The 15758-nt window shown below is 45.1% G+C and overlaps 2 protein-coding genes across 2 annotated transcripts in view; one reads left to right on the forward strand and one right to left on the reverse strand.

Annotated features, from left to right (window-relative positions):
* LOC132013437 (aldehyde oxidase 2) overlaps positions 1–15758 on the forward strand; it is a 78417-nt gene that overhangs the window by 62192 nt on the left and 467 nt on the right. The window contains exons 32-35 of the mRNA XM_059393153.1: positions 1118–1183; positions 1292–1480; positions 3989–4156; positions 13738–13813. Coding sequence (XP_059249136.1) covers positions 1118–1183; positions 1292–1480; positions 3989–4156; positions 13738–13791 — 477 coding nt within the window. The 3' untranslated portion in view covers positions 13792–13813. The remainder of the gene's footprint in view (positions 1–1117; positions 1184–1291; positions 1481–3988; positions 4157–13737; positions 13814–15758) is intronic.
* LOC132014431 (basic proline-rich protein-like) overlaps positions 1–15758 on the reverse strand; it is a 55760-nt gene that overhangs the window by 27490 nt on the left and 12512 nt on the right. The window lies entirely within an intron of this gene.

Here is a 15758-nt window from a genome sequence, read left to right on the forward strand (position 1 = left end):
CAGTAAAGTTAAAATCTGGCTGTCCCTGTGGCTTCCTTATTACTGGTTAAGGTTCAGCCATTGTGGTATCACATAAGTCTGTGAAAGAGTTTATTCCTTGAAGAGGCAAACTTCTTTTAACTAAAGGGAGATCAGAGAAACTGAATGGCAGGCCTGCTCCTGCTGGCTGAGCCGGAATGTGCGTCCGTCCCGTTAGTGCACAGTCATCTCTTCTCACTGCCCAACACCCTTAAGGCAAAATATGTTTTCAAGATGGAAGTGAACTCAAGGCCCACTCTGAGATGTGTCTAACCTCCTGCCCTATCTGTTGAGAATAAATGAAGGATAGTCCCAATGTCCATGGAAGATTGTCTGAAAGGTCAACTTTTGAGTCAAAACAGAACTGCTGACCCAAAGGGCTTGATAGAAGGGAGGAGCCCAGCTGGTAAGCCCAAACAGAGGATGCTGGTACTGTCAGAACAAGCCCAGGACATGGGGGCGGAAGGAAAGCCCAGCGATACCCCGAGGTAGACCACTGGCACATAGGGCTTTCTGTTTCTCCTTAACAACCAATCTGCCTGGGCCCTATGCCAACGTATAAGGGCCAAGTTAGTGTGATGTTTCTCAGGGAAGGAAGGAGATTAACATAGTCAAAGGCAGTCTCAACATTCACCTCCTGTGTTCCAAGATCTTTCATAACTCCAATTTCATACTTGCCAGTATGGCTACACGGTTTCCTCTGCAAAATGGCAATAATAGCGCCTCCAACAAATCATCGCGAGGACTCCGGGAGCTCGTGAAATGCAGCAGAACAACAAATCCAGGTTTAGAATCAGGTGAGCAACCAGGATCAGTTATTCAGTAAGCGACACTCAAAGGCACTCAGATACCATGGACTTTGGAATCACTTAAAGGAAGTCAGAACCAGGATTACGTAAGATCTTCTGGGGTCATGGCTGGTCCCAGCACTAACGTGGAAGGGCTTGGCAGATTTCTTCCCCCCCTCTAAAACTGAGGAGGTTCAGGGGGGGTGATTAGCCAGCAGGAGTTCTGGAGTAAGTGGAGACCTTTAAATAAACCTTAAGATAATCTTTTTAATTTAAGTTTTTAACGGTGAGATCATTATCATTTTTGGCAGAAAATCCGAGCGGACATCGTCATGGATGTGTGTTGCAGCCTAAACCCTGCCATTGACATTGGGCAGGTAGGTGCCGGCCCACGAGGATGGACACTTCCTGAAAGTCATTCTGGAGTAGCCAAGTACTTCTAAAAGGCATACAGCATCACGGAGCTCGACGTTTTCTCCTTTCAGGTTGAGGGTTCCTTTATTCAGGGAATGGGCCTTTATACCACTGAAGAACTAAAATATTCCCCAGAAGGTGTTCTGTACTCTCGAGGCCCAGATGAGTACAAAATTCCAGCCATTGCTGACGTCCCAGAGGAGTTCAATGTCTCCCTGTTGCCATCATCACAAAGCCCGCCAACCATCTATTCCTCCAAGGTAAGCACCCAAACACCTGCTGCTGTGTGGTGTGATCATTGAGCAGCATGTAAATGAAAGCAGGTGGACAAAAATAATCATAATCATGGTCATAATCATGCCAACCTGTATCAGGAGCAAATGACAAGAGACTATTAGAATTTGGAGAAGAGTCACCCAGGGATAAGCGATCTCTGCGCAATGGCCATCCTTGGCCAAGGGCTTTATGTGTTAGTATCCTCTTTCACTGGAAATGCTAAAATTCAGTGAAAAGTTCTGATCTGACAGAATAATAGTTTCACTTAAGAGCCTTACGGCTGAAATAGTAAATGAGATTGAAGGCGTCACACTCCTGAAATCCTGGGAAGCTGCGGCAGCATGGGAAGCATCCTGGACCAAGGCCTCAGTGGACCTGGGTTCCTACCCTCACCTCGCCAGCTCCCTGTGATGGCAGATGAAACGCTCACCTCTTGGGGGCTCAGGGTTCTCGTCCATCCCCAGAAATGGATCCAGAACACTGGTTCTCCACTGGGCCACAGGGGATATTTGGCAGTGTCTGGGGATATACGTGGTTGTCACACTGGGGTTGTGGAGCGAGGAGATGCGACTACTCTGGGTAGAGAGGCCAGGGATGCTGCTAAATAAAGAGCTTTCAGTGCACAAGAAAGCCCCCAGCAAAGGCTTCTCTGGCCCAGAGTGTTGGTGGTGTCAGGAAACAAAGACACAAACCGTTAGTAATTGCTAGCGTAGTGGAGTTGCGAACGAAAAGAAAGGTTAGCTTTTACTGGCACTGCTGCGTGGAGATTATGAGAAAGTCACTCTCGGTAGAAACTTCCTTTAGGCTTGAGATGTATTGCTAAAACTTCCTTTCAAGACTTTCAGGTGGCTTCTTACTAGGGGTGATGAACTGATGTATGAGAAAATGAGTTCACCTATATCTCTGGAATGTTCTCCTTTCCAAACTGGAGCGCACTGTCAGCCCAGGAACTTTCTCTGGGTGTGCGTGGTTGGGGGGGGGGGGGTTGCAAATTTGAAAGGAAGGAAAATCAGCATCCCCTTTGGATTCTCATTAGGCTGGAAATCACTCAAAGAGCAGCTTTCAGGCCACCAAGAACAGTAGGACGGGGAACCCGTGAGTCCTGTGGCTGTGGCCAGCCACTCATAGGCAGAGCCTGAGGAAAATCATGGGTTTACAGGTGCCCCATGGAGTGTACTATGTAATAATAACAGGGACCTACCGAGTACCAGGCGCTATGCTAGGTGCTTTTGCACTTCCTGAACTTTACAACACCCTGTAACGCAAATATCATTGCCCGAATTTCACCGATAGAGGGACAGAGGCTCTGAGAGATAATCCCACCCAGAGAAATAGAGGAAGTAAGAGCCAGGATGCGAACTTCATGTCTCCAGCTCAGGGTTGCAAATTGGGGGCCCACTGGCTAAATGTAGGCTTCAGATGTGTTTTCTGTGACCCACACAGTGTTTTTTTTAAATCAGGGAGTTGTAGGGGCACCCGGATGGCTCAGTTGGTTAAGTGGCCAACTCTTGATTTCAGCTCGGGTCATGATCTCAGGGCCCTGGGATCAAGCCCCACACTGGGCTCCGTGTTCAACAGCAAGTCTGCTCGAGATTCTCTCTCCCTCTCCTCGCTCTCTCAAATAAATAAGTCTTAAAAATCAGAGAACTGTACATTAAAATAAGATTATCTAAATTCTCTTGAAAAATTGGATGATCTGGTAATTTTGGTTATATTCTTAGAAGACATCAATTGCTAGAACTGAAGAACAGGGGTCCCTTTAGACAGGACATGGCAATATCTCTATTCCCCATAATTCCCACTTTTCCTTGCTGTCCCTCAACTGCTCACATCACTCATGTATATTACCTGACTGTTCCCTGCATGTGATAGGTCTGCACGCCATCATCTGCTGCCCAAGTCTGTACTCTTCTTCTAGAGTATCCTACCTCTCCGGTGCTACAGTCCTAACGAGGCATTTTTCTCTCACTCATGAAGTTGGCCGTTGAATGTGCTTCTCTAAACAGGATACCACACAGGGCACCCGGGAGGCTCAGTCAGTCAAGCATCTGCCTTCGGCTCAGGTCATGATCCAGGGTCCTGGGATGGAGTTCCACATCAGGCTCTCTGCTCTTCAGGGAGCCTGCTCCTCTCTCTGCCCCCCCGCACTCTCTCTCTCTAATGAGTAAATAGATAAAATCTTTAAAAATAAATAAATAAATAAACAATAGGATACCCCCCACACACACACACATGCACGCACCTACCTTTCCTATAGACAAAGATTTAAAGACAACATTACAGATCTAGGAAGTTCAGGGCGTACTGGGATTTTTATGAGTACTCAAGCTTCATTCAGTCAATATGTCAGTGAACAAATTATTGAGAATTACTGTGAACAAGACATTGTGCTAGACATTAGGGATACAATGATGGAAAAAGACCTGGGTCCTGAAATATAGTAGCTTGTAATCTAGTCTAGAAGATTCTACAACAAACGTGCTCTCTTGCAGGGCTTGGGGGAGTCCGGAATGTTCCTGGGCTCATCTGTGTTCTTCGCCATCACTGATGCGGTGGCCGCAGCCCACAGGGAAAGGGGCATAGCCGAGGACTTCACAGTGAGGAGCCCAGCGACACCAGAATGGGTTCGAATGGCCTGTGCGGATCGGTTCACAGAGATGGTATGGAATTATTGATTGTTTTCCTAAAAGGTGACTTTTCTGTCTCTTATTTCTTAGGCCTCTAAGGTCAATTCATAACCCAATCTGATCAAATTACAAGCTCAAATTATAAAATAAAAGCTAATCAGAGTACAAGAGGGTAAAAATAAATCACACAATACCTTTTTTAGGTGTAGCAATTTTAAATTTTTTAAAAGCATTTCCACATCTGGTATGTGTTTGGTTGTCTCGGCAGCACTGAGGTGGGATGATTTATCATGCTTCAAAAACTAGTAGCTGAATAGGAAGCAACTGGATAATGTCACGGAGCTGTTGTAAATATTTCCTCCTCTGTCCTGCCTGATCTATCCTACTCTTCAAGAAAAGCAAACACAGAAACTACCCATGTCTCGCGTGGCTACATCTGATAATGTATTGTCCATGTGCCCTTTACAAACATAGAGGACACCTTTCCTAGAGAAATGGCAGGATCTTTTTACGAGCTGCTGCTTGTGCACGGCACGACCATGCCTACCAGCCCAGGAGAGGGAGGACGGGGCCGTCACCAGCGACATGCGCCCGCACGCAGCCATCCCAACCCCCGGCTGGTGCAAACACGTCCCCTCGGTGAGGTCGTTGAGCCCACCTGTGCCCATTTCCTCGTAGATCCTAATGTAACTAATAACACTAGTTACACTGATTGAGCACTGCCCTAAGTATTTTACACAGATTATCTCATCAGTCATTTCGCTAACTCTATCAGGTAACTGGTATTATTTTCTTCATTTTACTATTGAGGAAACTTTGTCCAAAGTCAAGATTCGAACCCAGACCGTCTAGCTCCAGTATAGTACGTTGCCTCTTAGAGAGAAAAGAATTGATTCTGTACCTCTTAAAAGAAATTTGTGTGTTCAGATCTATAGTGAAAAAAGCCTCAATACTTAACTAACCTCTTCAAAGCAGCCAGCCGTAGAGCGGAAGAGTAATGTGACCCAGGATTTGGGAACGCCGCTCATCACGACACATTTCCTTCCCTGACACGATCCGGTCCTCTTCCCACCTCCAAATCGGACCCCACATTTCTTGCGCTCCCGCCACACCCGGCGGCCCCTCTTTCCCACCAAGTGTCCCGGCAACAGCCGCGCCCCCCGAGGCGGCCCCTCACCTGACTGCCCCAGAGGGTTACTACCGCCTGCCTCCGCTCAGTCCTGCTCAACTGGCCACAGTCGGAACCAGCCTCCCCCCATGGCAGGGAGCCCTTCCCTGGGCTGACCCGAGCCTCGAGGGCCCGGTCCGCCCTCTCCCAACAGCGATGGTCACACGGTAACTGCGGAATCACTTGATTTCTACCCCAAAGCGTGAGCACTCCTGACCTTTCAAAAAATGTTCTCAGTCAGCTTTTGCAGTAATAAATATCCCTTCCCCAAATGGGGCAGATTAACAAAACGAAAAACACACAGCAGCAGGTTCTAGTCTCCCTTTCTTGCCCACGTTTAACTTCGTCAGTCTTCAAACGGCCTGGCTCCCAGAAAACGAATTCCTTCGTTTCCAGGCTTTGGGGCCATTTTTAATAGTTGGGTTATCTGGCAAAGTCAGTCTGTCACACGCAATGGTAAAAAGTGGATCACTTGGATTCCAATTGCCCATTTTCTCCCAAGTCTGTTGGTTTTTTGATAAGTCGAATTTAATATGTCTTTGTGCATATAACTCACCTAATAATTGGTATACCCATCCACTAATTATGTACACCAATTATTTTTTAAAGATTTTATTTATTTGGGAGCAAGGGAGTGGAAGCAACTCTCAAGAAAGCACAAGCAAAAGACCATAAGCCAAGGGCTGGGGGCAGAAGGAGGGGGAGAAGCAGACTCCCCACTGAGCAAGGACCCTGATGCGGGGCTCGATCCCGGGACGCTGGGATCATGACATGAGCTGGAGGCAGACACCTAACCGACTGAGCCACCCAGCCTTCACATTTTCTAAAACACATCTAAATAGCACCTCATGTTATAATCTGGATTTGATATTATAAACCTCATTTTAGTTACATGTATTATTTTTTATTTTCATAAAAGTAACATACATCCATTATGGAAAAGTAAGAAATATGTCACAAAGAATAAGATTAAAATTAAAATCAGCCTCAATCCCACTAATGGGAAATAATCATAAAAATTTTGGTATTCAGGGACACCAGGGTGGCTCAGTTGGTTAAGCATCTGCCTTCTGCTCAGGTCCTGAGCCCCACATTGGGCTCTCTGCTCAGCTGGGAGACTGCTTCTCCCCCTGCCTCTGCCTGCCATTCCCCCTGCTTATGCTCTCACTCGCTCGCTCGCTCTCTCTCTGACAAATAAACAAATATAACCTTTTTAAAAAATTTGGTGTATGTATATATATATATATATATATATATATATACATATGTATATGTATATATATATACATATACACTTGTAATCATCTTTTAAGTCATAATTATTTATACGTAACATTTATCTTATTTAGTACTCATTTTCCAAAATTGAGATATCCCTGCCATAAATGGTTAAAAACATCTGGACAGTATAATTGCGAGTGACTTCATGATAAGAGCAAAGCTTCTTCAAATTCTTGACAACACTTCAGGGATTCAAGAGTTTCTCTGTTCTGACCTCCAAACACTTAACAGCGAAGGGAGAACCAGAAGCCAAGTCTTGAGTGGGTCCAGCCTTGAGGGGGGCCTCCCAAGGGAAGCAGAGAGGAGGAAGTCCTGACTCTTGGTTTTAACAAAGAGAACAAGAAACACACAAAATACAGATTCTGTTACTTCCTGTCACCGGCCAGGGCAATGCTCCTCCATCCGTATCGTACCACAAAGCAGGTGGCAGACCTTGTTCAGGGGGCTGGGAATTCCGAAGTGAATGAAACAGAGAGCAGGACAGAGAGCAGGCTCTCCCTTTGTGGTGCGTCCTTTCTGGGGGCCATAAGTACCTTCCATCTCTCTAGTCTGGGTGGAAGCAGCCTCTTTGCTGGCCTTCCCATTCCTAGTGCAGCCAGAAAGTCATGGTGTGACAAATATGACCATGTCACTCTAGCACGTATACAAGGTGAAATGCTCCCGTTGCTCCTCAGATAAAGATAGAACTTTTCAACTTGCCCTGCCAAATCTGTAAACCTGCGGCATCCAGCATGGCCAGCCTCACCCTCTTCTCCAGCTCTGCGTGGTTCCCTCCCCCGCCTTCCCTCCTCATGCCTGCTGCCTTCTGTCTGTTCCTCCTGTCAAGGACAGGGGCCTCCACCAAGCTCTGACTTTGGCTTGGCTAATCCCTACTCACCTTTCATATTTTTAATCAAATTCAAGAAATCAATTTAATACTTTTTGCATATTTTGAGGTACTGGGAGTATACTGGTGAACCAGGCTCACAGATACTTGCTCTAGAGTTGTTTACAGTGTAGCAGGGGAGAAAGACAAATAATTATCATGAATTATAGGTGCTAAGCTGACTGTGGGTTATGCCTGTACATCAATAGAACAAAACTTTTCTAACTTTGCCTTAACCTTTCCTTAGAGTCAAAGCCCCAGCTTTGGTAATTCATGCAATCATTCATTCATTTTTCCGTGCACTGGACACTGCTGGGGAATAAGAGAAACAGTGAGCCAGCCAACCCCTGCACCCATGGGGCTTGCACACTACTGGGGAAACCAGACAGGAAACAACAGACTCACAACATAATCTCAAGTGGTGATAAATACTGTGATGCAAAATAGGAAAATCGGGGGCTCGAATGGGATGGAGAGATTATTTTTTATTATTATTTTTGATGGTTTATTAGAGAAATTTTCTCTAGGGCATTGCCATTTGAGCTGAGGCTGGAATGAAGTGAGGGAACAAGCATAAAGCTCGTAATGGTATGGTTAGAGAACAGTTCATACAAAGGCCCTGTGGCAGTTTCATTGGATTCCAAGTAGCACAGGACCAAGTAGCCCTCAAACACGGCCTTACCTTGTACGTCTCTGATATTGGTAGAAAAAAGCTTGTGACTAAGAGGCTGCAGTTGTTGTTCTTCCTGGCATAAAGGTAGGAGAAATAAAAACGTGTGGGGGGCCTGGGTGGCTCAGCCAGTTAAGCATCCAACTCTTGATTTCAGCTCAGCTCACAATTTCAGGGTGGTGTGTTCAAACCCTGCATCAGGCTCTGTGCTGAGTGTGGAGCCTGTTTAAGATTCTCCCTCTCCCTCTCTCTCTCTCTAAAATAATTAATTAATTAATTAGTAAAAACTAAAATTTATGGCTTACTTATCTTCACATCAGGAGGGTAAAACCTGAATAACCCTTATTCCGGCTTCCCTCGCCATCAGCCTCTATCACAACCCGGGGCTAAATCTTCGGTTCTTTAGAAATTACAATTTGTTCACACAGTAGGCCTCCTAAAGTTCTCATAGCCTGGCTCCTCACACGGACCCGTCTCTTTAAAGCATCTTAGAACAAATCTGAGCCTCTCTAACAGATTTACATATAATCAAACTACAACATGGTATTTTTTTTTAAAGATTTTAATTATTTATTTGACAGACAGAGATCACAAGTAGGCAGAGAGGAGGAAGCAGGCTCCCTGCTGAGCAGAGAGCCCGATCCCAGGACCCTGAGATCATGACCTGAGCCGAAGGCAGAGGCTTTAACCCACTGAGCCACCCAGGTGCCCCATACAACATGATATTTTAATAGAAATACAGTCAACTCTTGAACAACACGGGTTTGAACTGTGCAGGTCCACTTATACCCAGATTTATTACAGTACAGCCTGTAAATGTATTTCTCTTCTTCCTTCAGAGTTTCTTTATAACTTCTTCTCATCTCTTACTTAATAATAAGAATACAGTATAGAATACGCATGTGTTAATCAGCTCAGTTATCAGTAACATCGTTCGTTTCAGTCAACAGTAGGCTATTAGTACTTAAGTTTCGGGGGAATCAAAATTATAAGTGGACTTTCACCTTCACAGGGTGTCAGCACCCCAGCCCCCACGTTGTTCAAGGGTCGACTGTATATAATGATTCACCCCGGCATCTAACACTGTACTAGGCAAAAAAACAAAAACAAGCTTTTTTTAAGAAACAGATGTTAACACTGCTAGTATATTGGCCTTTGAATTCTGTTGTCAAAACACAATTTGTTCCGACATATAAGAAGTCAAGAGTTTCAGAAGTTCTGTGTCCCAGAGCATGAACACAGGAAAGTCTAAAATAGCCTCTTTTAATAACCTCCTTATAACCATAAGGTAAATAACAGCTGGGCTATATCTATTTCTTAAACAAAAATGATGGCCAAACCCTCAGTACTTTTCCTTTGGAATTAAATAAAATAACACAAGTAAAAATATTGTGTAAATATAAGTCACTCTGTAAATATTAGGTGAAGTTTCCACCAAACACCCATAACTATTCATGAATTTCTTCAAAATATGCCCCTCCCAAAGGGCTTGAGAAGAGTTTCCACATTAAATTAAGTTGACCTGGTAAATCAAAAAAATCTACCCTTAACACTAGCAGCCTCATTTTCACAAATAAGTAGTTTTAAGTTTCAACGAAAAGCAGGCCCCCCCCAAAAAAATATCTTCAATTTGAACAATCATTTACTATATCAAAGATTGTTTACATCTGTGGCTTTGCTTATCTTGATCAGAGTTGTTGATTATTGTTTTTATCCACGGCCCGTTCCTCGGTGCTCAGCGGCTGCTCAGAACGCATCGCTGAGCCCAGCAGAGCAGCCTCCCATATAGCCAGAAACACCATCCCATATATTCCCTTTTTGGAGACAGGAGAAAGAAAAATGTATTTCTTGGAAAATGTGTTTTGTAGAGTCATTTAAAATTCCACAAGGGGGAAAAAAGGACATTTCTCTTAAAGATATACAGAAGATACCGAATTAATACTTTCAAGTTAGAACTTTTCCTTAGAAACAGTGATTTCATCCAAAAAACCCAAAATAAAATAAAACTTTGGGATTCAGAGACATGAAGAGCTCCACAGCTTTAACAATTAGAAAAACCCTGCCTTGAAGAATTTGGCAGTAGGATGAATACAAAAACCTTGTTATCACTCGCAGCAAGAAGTATTTATTAAAGCAGCCACAACACAGCGGCGTGTGGGGGCTGCCGCCCGTGGGAAGCCATGTAGAGCCAAGGAACAGATTCAGTGTCTGTCTCCTGGAAGCTACAGCCCGACACTCAGCTGACAAGCAAGTATCTAGACGGGTTTCAGTCCCCCCTCCCCGCCCATTCTGAAGGGGCAGCTTTATCGTGCTGACTCCTAAGGAAGGCTTGCCACCACAGCAGGTGGCTGTGGCGTATGTTCGGCTGAGGCCGGGCTGTAGAGCAAGTTCACGGGCACCCGTCCTTTCACTGTAGACCGGTGCCCAGCGCCGGGGGCCGGGCCTGCCCTCCTCTGTGCGCGGGCGGGTGTGTGCTCCCGCAGGCCTTCACCGGCTCCTCTGCAAACCCAGTCCCGCCTCCTTCCACCGCTCCCTTCCCTCCGAGGCACTGGCACCTCCGCCCCGAGCTGCTTCTCCCCTTCCCGCTTCTTTTGCATCCCAAGATGCCCAGACTGAGCGAGAGCTGGCAGCACTAAACGCGCCACCTGCTTAGTCGAGCAAAAGAAGCCCCTCCTGCCAGACGAAGGAGAGACACATGAGCATTTTCCACGCTGTCAGCGGCCCGGTTTCCCGCACTGCCCTCGGCTGGTTTGTCCCCACACACTAGTCCTCAACCGCATACCCTGTGCTCTGCCTTACATTTCTCTGAGCAGAGGCAGAGGTCCTGCCTGTCCCACAAGATTGTGTTCTGCTCCTTTGTAGTGTTGGGACCTCCCCCATCACGTGTAGAAACACGCCTTCCGCATCCTGTTCTGCTGAAAGCTCAGCCACACACACTTGGCAAGGCCTTCAAAGCAGCCCAGACACACCTCGGCCCCGTGGGCCCTGGGAGCTGGAGCACAGACACCGACACAGGCTCAGGAGCGGGCTCGTGGTAGAGGCTCCCGGGGGCCTTGCTCAGAGCACTGTCTGCCGTTCTGTTCCCGTGAGGTGCGCACACACACACACACACACGTACTCACGTGCACACACGCTCAGACAGGCATGTGCCCTCGTGTTCTTCATCTCATTCTCCTCCTCCCTGCCTCTCTGTTACCGAATGTGCATTTTTGAAGCTAAAAGCTCTCCTACCTGGTGTCAGGAAGTTACCTCCTCCAGCTGCGAGAAGCGGAGGAAGAAGAGAGGCAGGCACAGACCTGAAAGGGAACAGGGCGAGGCTGGATGCAGAGAGGGAAGCAAGCAGTGAACAGCATGAAACAGGCAAGAGGCAGCGGCTGAACTAGTGGCCAGGAGCTGCCGTGCGCTCTGTGGCTCAGACACAGGCCCTGGAGTCAGGAGGCTGTGCCCGGGAGCCCTAGCTCTGCCTTTAGTGATTTACATAATTTCTCCCATCGTCCTGTTTCCTTATCTATGAAAGGAGGAGAGAGGTATGCAGAGCAAATAACTCTAATTACTTGACAATGTTGTAGTCAAGAGTGATTAAGATAACGCATGAAAAACACGTCACAGTTGTCACACATATTGGTCAAGGCACACTAACCACGAGGACGGTGATGGTGATGATAACGAAGATGACTGAGTCAGAAGCACCCATGACCACCTTCAGATTTAATGTGAGACAGACTCACAGAACGCAGAAAAGCGGGTATACTCACGGTTGTGGTTTATTGCAGTGAAAAGCTATGGGCGGACATCAGCGAAGGAAAACGGAACATAGGGCAGGGTCCAGGGCAGACAAGGCACCCACTTCCCGTTGTCCTCTCCCAGGGCAGTCACACAGACAACACCTAAATCTCCCAGCAGTGATGGGTGAGAAGGTGTACAAGGCATTGCTAACCAGAGAAGCTTACCCGAGCCTTTGTATCCAGAGCTTATTAGAGATCGGTCAAGTACACACCAGTTGTCTGCATCTGACCTTAGTTACTCAGTGTCCAGACCCTCCAGAGGTCAAATGATACCACATGGCTCAAGGGCTGAGGCAAACAAAGACATCTTACCAGTTGGCATTTTAAGGCCTTCGGTGTTACCTTCTGGGAGCTGGTCTGGGGCTAAAGCTTTTTTTGAAGTGTGCCAGTTTGGGACAAGCCAGCCTGCTGACTTCATGCTTGACTGCACGATGATGATGGTAAAGAGTCCTGCATTGATGGCAGCTCCCATTGCCACTAGACCTTGAGACCAACGAGATTGGGCCAGATATAGCTCAGAAGCCGAGAGTTCATGAAAAGCAGAATTGATCTTGACAGTCATGGTGAATATTGCCTTCGTTAAGAAGAAGATGATGGCAGCAGGGAAAGAAGATAAAGGGAAACTCTCCCAAAGCCAGCGGAGAGCAGCTTAAGTCACAGAGGTGGGGTCTCGGAGACCCCCTCTCCCAAAGAAGTGAGGTCCTCACTCCAAGAGCTAGGGAGTGGTGAGACTCAAGAAGGCCAGGAATGACTGTGTTCCAAAGCTGAGGGGCACCCGGGGGGCCTAGGTCTGGTGAAAAGAATTGGAAGCAGGTTTTGGAAAAGAGTAAAAATTCCATTCCCTTTAGCAGAGGAGCTGACCTGAATCCACCTCAGACTACACTGAGGAGCTTTGTCCCGGTCTTGCCCAGCCCGGGTGCACCAGGCTGATTGTAGACGAGATGGCCAAGCAACTCCCCAGCCGGGGAGGTGGAGAATGCGGGAAGGCACTCTGAGAAAGGCACACCTAGCCTCCATTTACACTTCAGTACAGACTAAAAGCAAACAGAGCAGAATTTGTAAAGATAAGAAGTTAAAAGTTGTGTTTTGCTTCTTTGTCTTTTTGTATTTCTGTGCAAGAAATATCAGGAGAAAAGCTTTTTGGAATCTTCATAACTTTCCATTACTTATGGGAAGTTTGTTTTGTTTTGAGCACTTTTGTAACTAAAAGCCAGCTCTCTAAACAAAACTGGGGGGGAGGGGGGGGATGGGAGGTGTGGGGGGTTGAGGGGTTGGATGACTCTTTGCCAGACCTAAGAGGGGGATTCCCAGCAGAGGACTCAGGAATTAAGGAGCCCAAGGAAGAAGGATAAACAAGTTAAATTCTTGGGGCTTGTAGCCCAGGATAATCAATGAGCCCGGGGGTTAATTAGCAAAGGCGCGGATCCACACAAATCATACCTGTGTAGACGAGGCTGTTCTCAGATCACTGCAGAAGAGACCAAGTGTGTAGGCTCCCATGCAAACGACTCTCACCTAACCACTCTCCCCTTCCCACAAGCCTCCCCCAAACATTTCCTAAGATCTATCATTCTCAGGGGCGCCTGGGTGGTTCAGTTGTTAAGCATCTGCCTTCAGCTCAGGTCATAATCTCGGGGTCCTGGGATCAAGTCCCACATTGGGCTCCCTGCTCAGCAAGGAGCCTGCCTCCCCCCCTCTCTCTCTGCCTGCCTCTCTGTCAAATAAATAAATAAAATCTTTAAAAAACCTTTTTTTTCAAAACCTACAGATTCAAAATAGTTTTTTTCTGATAAGCTATTGCAATGGCATTATGACATTAAGTATTTGATTTACTTTCTTTCTTAGATCCCAAGAGATGACCGGAAGACATTTAAACCTTGGTCCATCCCTATAGCATAACATTGCTGTCATTTCTTAAAAGGTAAGAATATTAAGCTGAAAGATAAATTACTCAGAAAGAAAAAACATCAGCGGGTTGACTAGCTTTCAAACGGTATTCTAAGGAAATTTAGGATTGCACAGATGTATAAATCGAAATTCTTTTTTTTTTTTTTAAGATTCTTTATTCATTAGAGAGAGAGAGAGAGAAGGAGCAAGGGGAGGGGCAGAGGAAGAGGGAGAGGCAGGCTCCCTGATGAGCAGGGCCCCTTGCCACCCAGAACCCCAGAATCATGACCTGAGCCCAAAGCAGACTTTTAACTCACTGAGCCACCCCAGAGTCCCTCTAGTTTCATTTTTAAATCTTACCCAACATTTTAACACTAAACATGCATGGCTCTGGATGCCGATAAGGAAAGTCAGGGTATCTTACACACAAAAAAACAGCAATTTCTCTTTTCATTTTCTTCTCTTTTTAAAAGATGTTTATTTTTAGGTAATCTCTACACCCAGCATGGGGCTTGAACTCACAACTCATGTTGTGACAAGAGTCACATGTTCCATGGACTAAACCAGCCAGCTGTCCCAGTTTTTCTTTTCATCTTAAAATAAAATATAAAATGAGAAAGCTGTGGATTAAGATATTTTCAAAATCCTATTCCCTGATTCTTTTGAGAATTACTTATATCTTGAGTGCAAAACATCAAATTAAAATCAATTGCTTCCCACATTTATAATTAATTAGTGCTATTTAAAAGAGGTATCTAGTTGTATTCGTTGAGCTCAACTGCTACAATTTTGTAGTGCAGCTTAACACAAAACCCGGACCACTGAAGGCTTTGGAGCACGGCCACCAAAACAGTCTGGGAGATATATGCTGACAAAAAGAAAGATACTTTTATTGTTGGAAAAGTAAACCGTTTTTCTACACACTTACTGGGCAACATTTTCTAATGCCGAATATGAAAGCAGAATTGAGAACTACATCATAAATTCAGAGAAAAAATTTTTTTCATTGTATTCTAATTTTCCAATTAAATGTCTAAAACAACCTATGCGTATTAACAGATATGTTTAATTCCACTTTGTTTTGTCACATAAGAACTTGCATTGATAGTTTTGCTAAATCAGACCAAACAATTGGTGAGACTTTTGTTTCTCTTTTCATAATAACAGCAAAAATCAAAATAGTCAACATTTAAAATTATATCTTAAATCATTATAAAATAATAATTAAATAACATGCACCCACGTATAGAGGGCAGAATACCTAGCTCCTAGCCCTTTAATTATTCTCTCTCTCCCTACCTCTGTTGTTCCAAGTACTAAAATCTGGATATGATAGCAAATTCACTCTACTGCCTGTATAAAACAAGGTTTGTAAAGGGCACCGCATTGTGCCTGACACTAGTATTCAATCAAGAAAAGCTACACACACACACACACACACACTCAGATATGCTAAGTGCCAAACTTTAACAAATTGGAGACCACCAGTGAATGAACTGGGTTGTCAAGTTTTTGTACAAACTTCAACATAAAGGCTTCAGATCGCAAGAGAAACTTAAAAAAACAAAACTCAAAACCAAGCCCCCAAAATCTCTTTTGCTGCTTTACCACTTAAAGTATTTGTTGTGTCCGAATGATCCCCATGCTGTGCAATTAAAATAAAGATGGAGATATAAATCACATTCTGAGTCTTTAACTGTCATCCTTTACCGGCATGTTCAGATTTTTGCTTTCTTCAAAGTAGCATCATTGTTCTCACATATCTGCTTTATAAGCAAATGTTAAAACATTGACCTTCTTAAATTTATACCACACTAAAATTGTGTGTGTGTGTGTGTGTGTGTGTGTGTGTTCTGATAACATTTTAAACCTCTGCTGAAAATGTGTGAAAATCTCTGAGCTCCTCCAGCTTCTCATTTGTTTTATAAATGAAGACACAGGAGCCAAGGAAGAATCAGAATGACCTAAATGTACTTATT

Source organism: Mustela nigripes, chromosome 3 (assembly GCF_022355385.1).
Source record: "Mustela nigripes isolate SB6536 chromosome 3, MUSNIG.SB6536, whole genome shotgun sequence".
NCBI lineage: Eukaryota > Metazoa > Chordata > Mammalia > Carnivora > Mustelidae > Mustela > Mustela nigripes.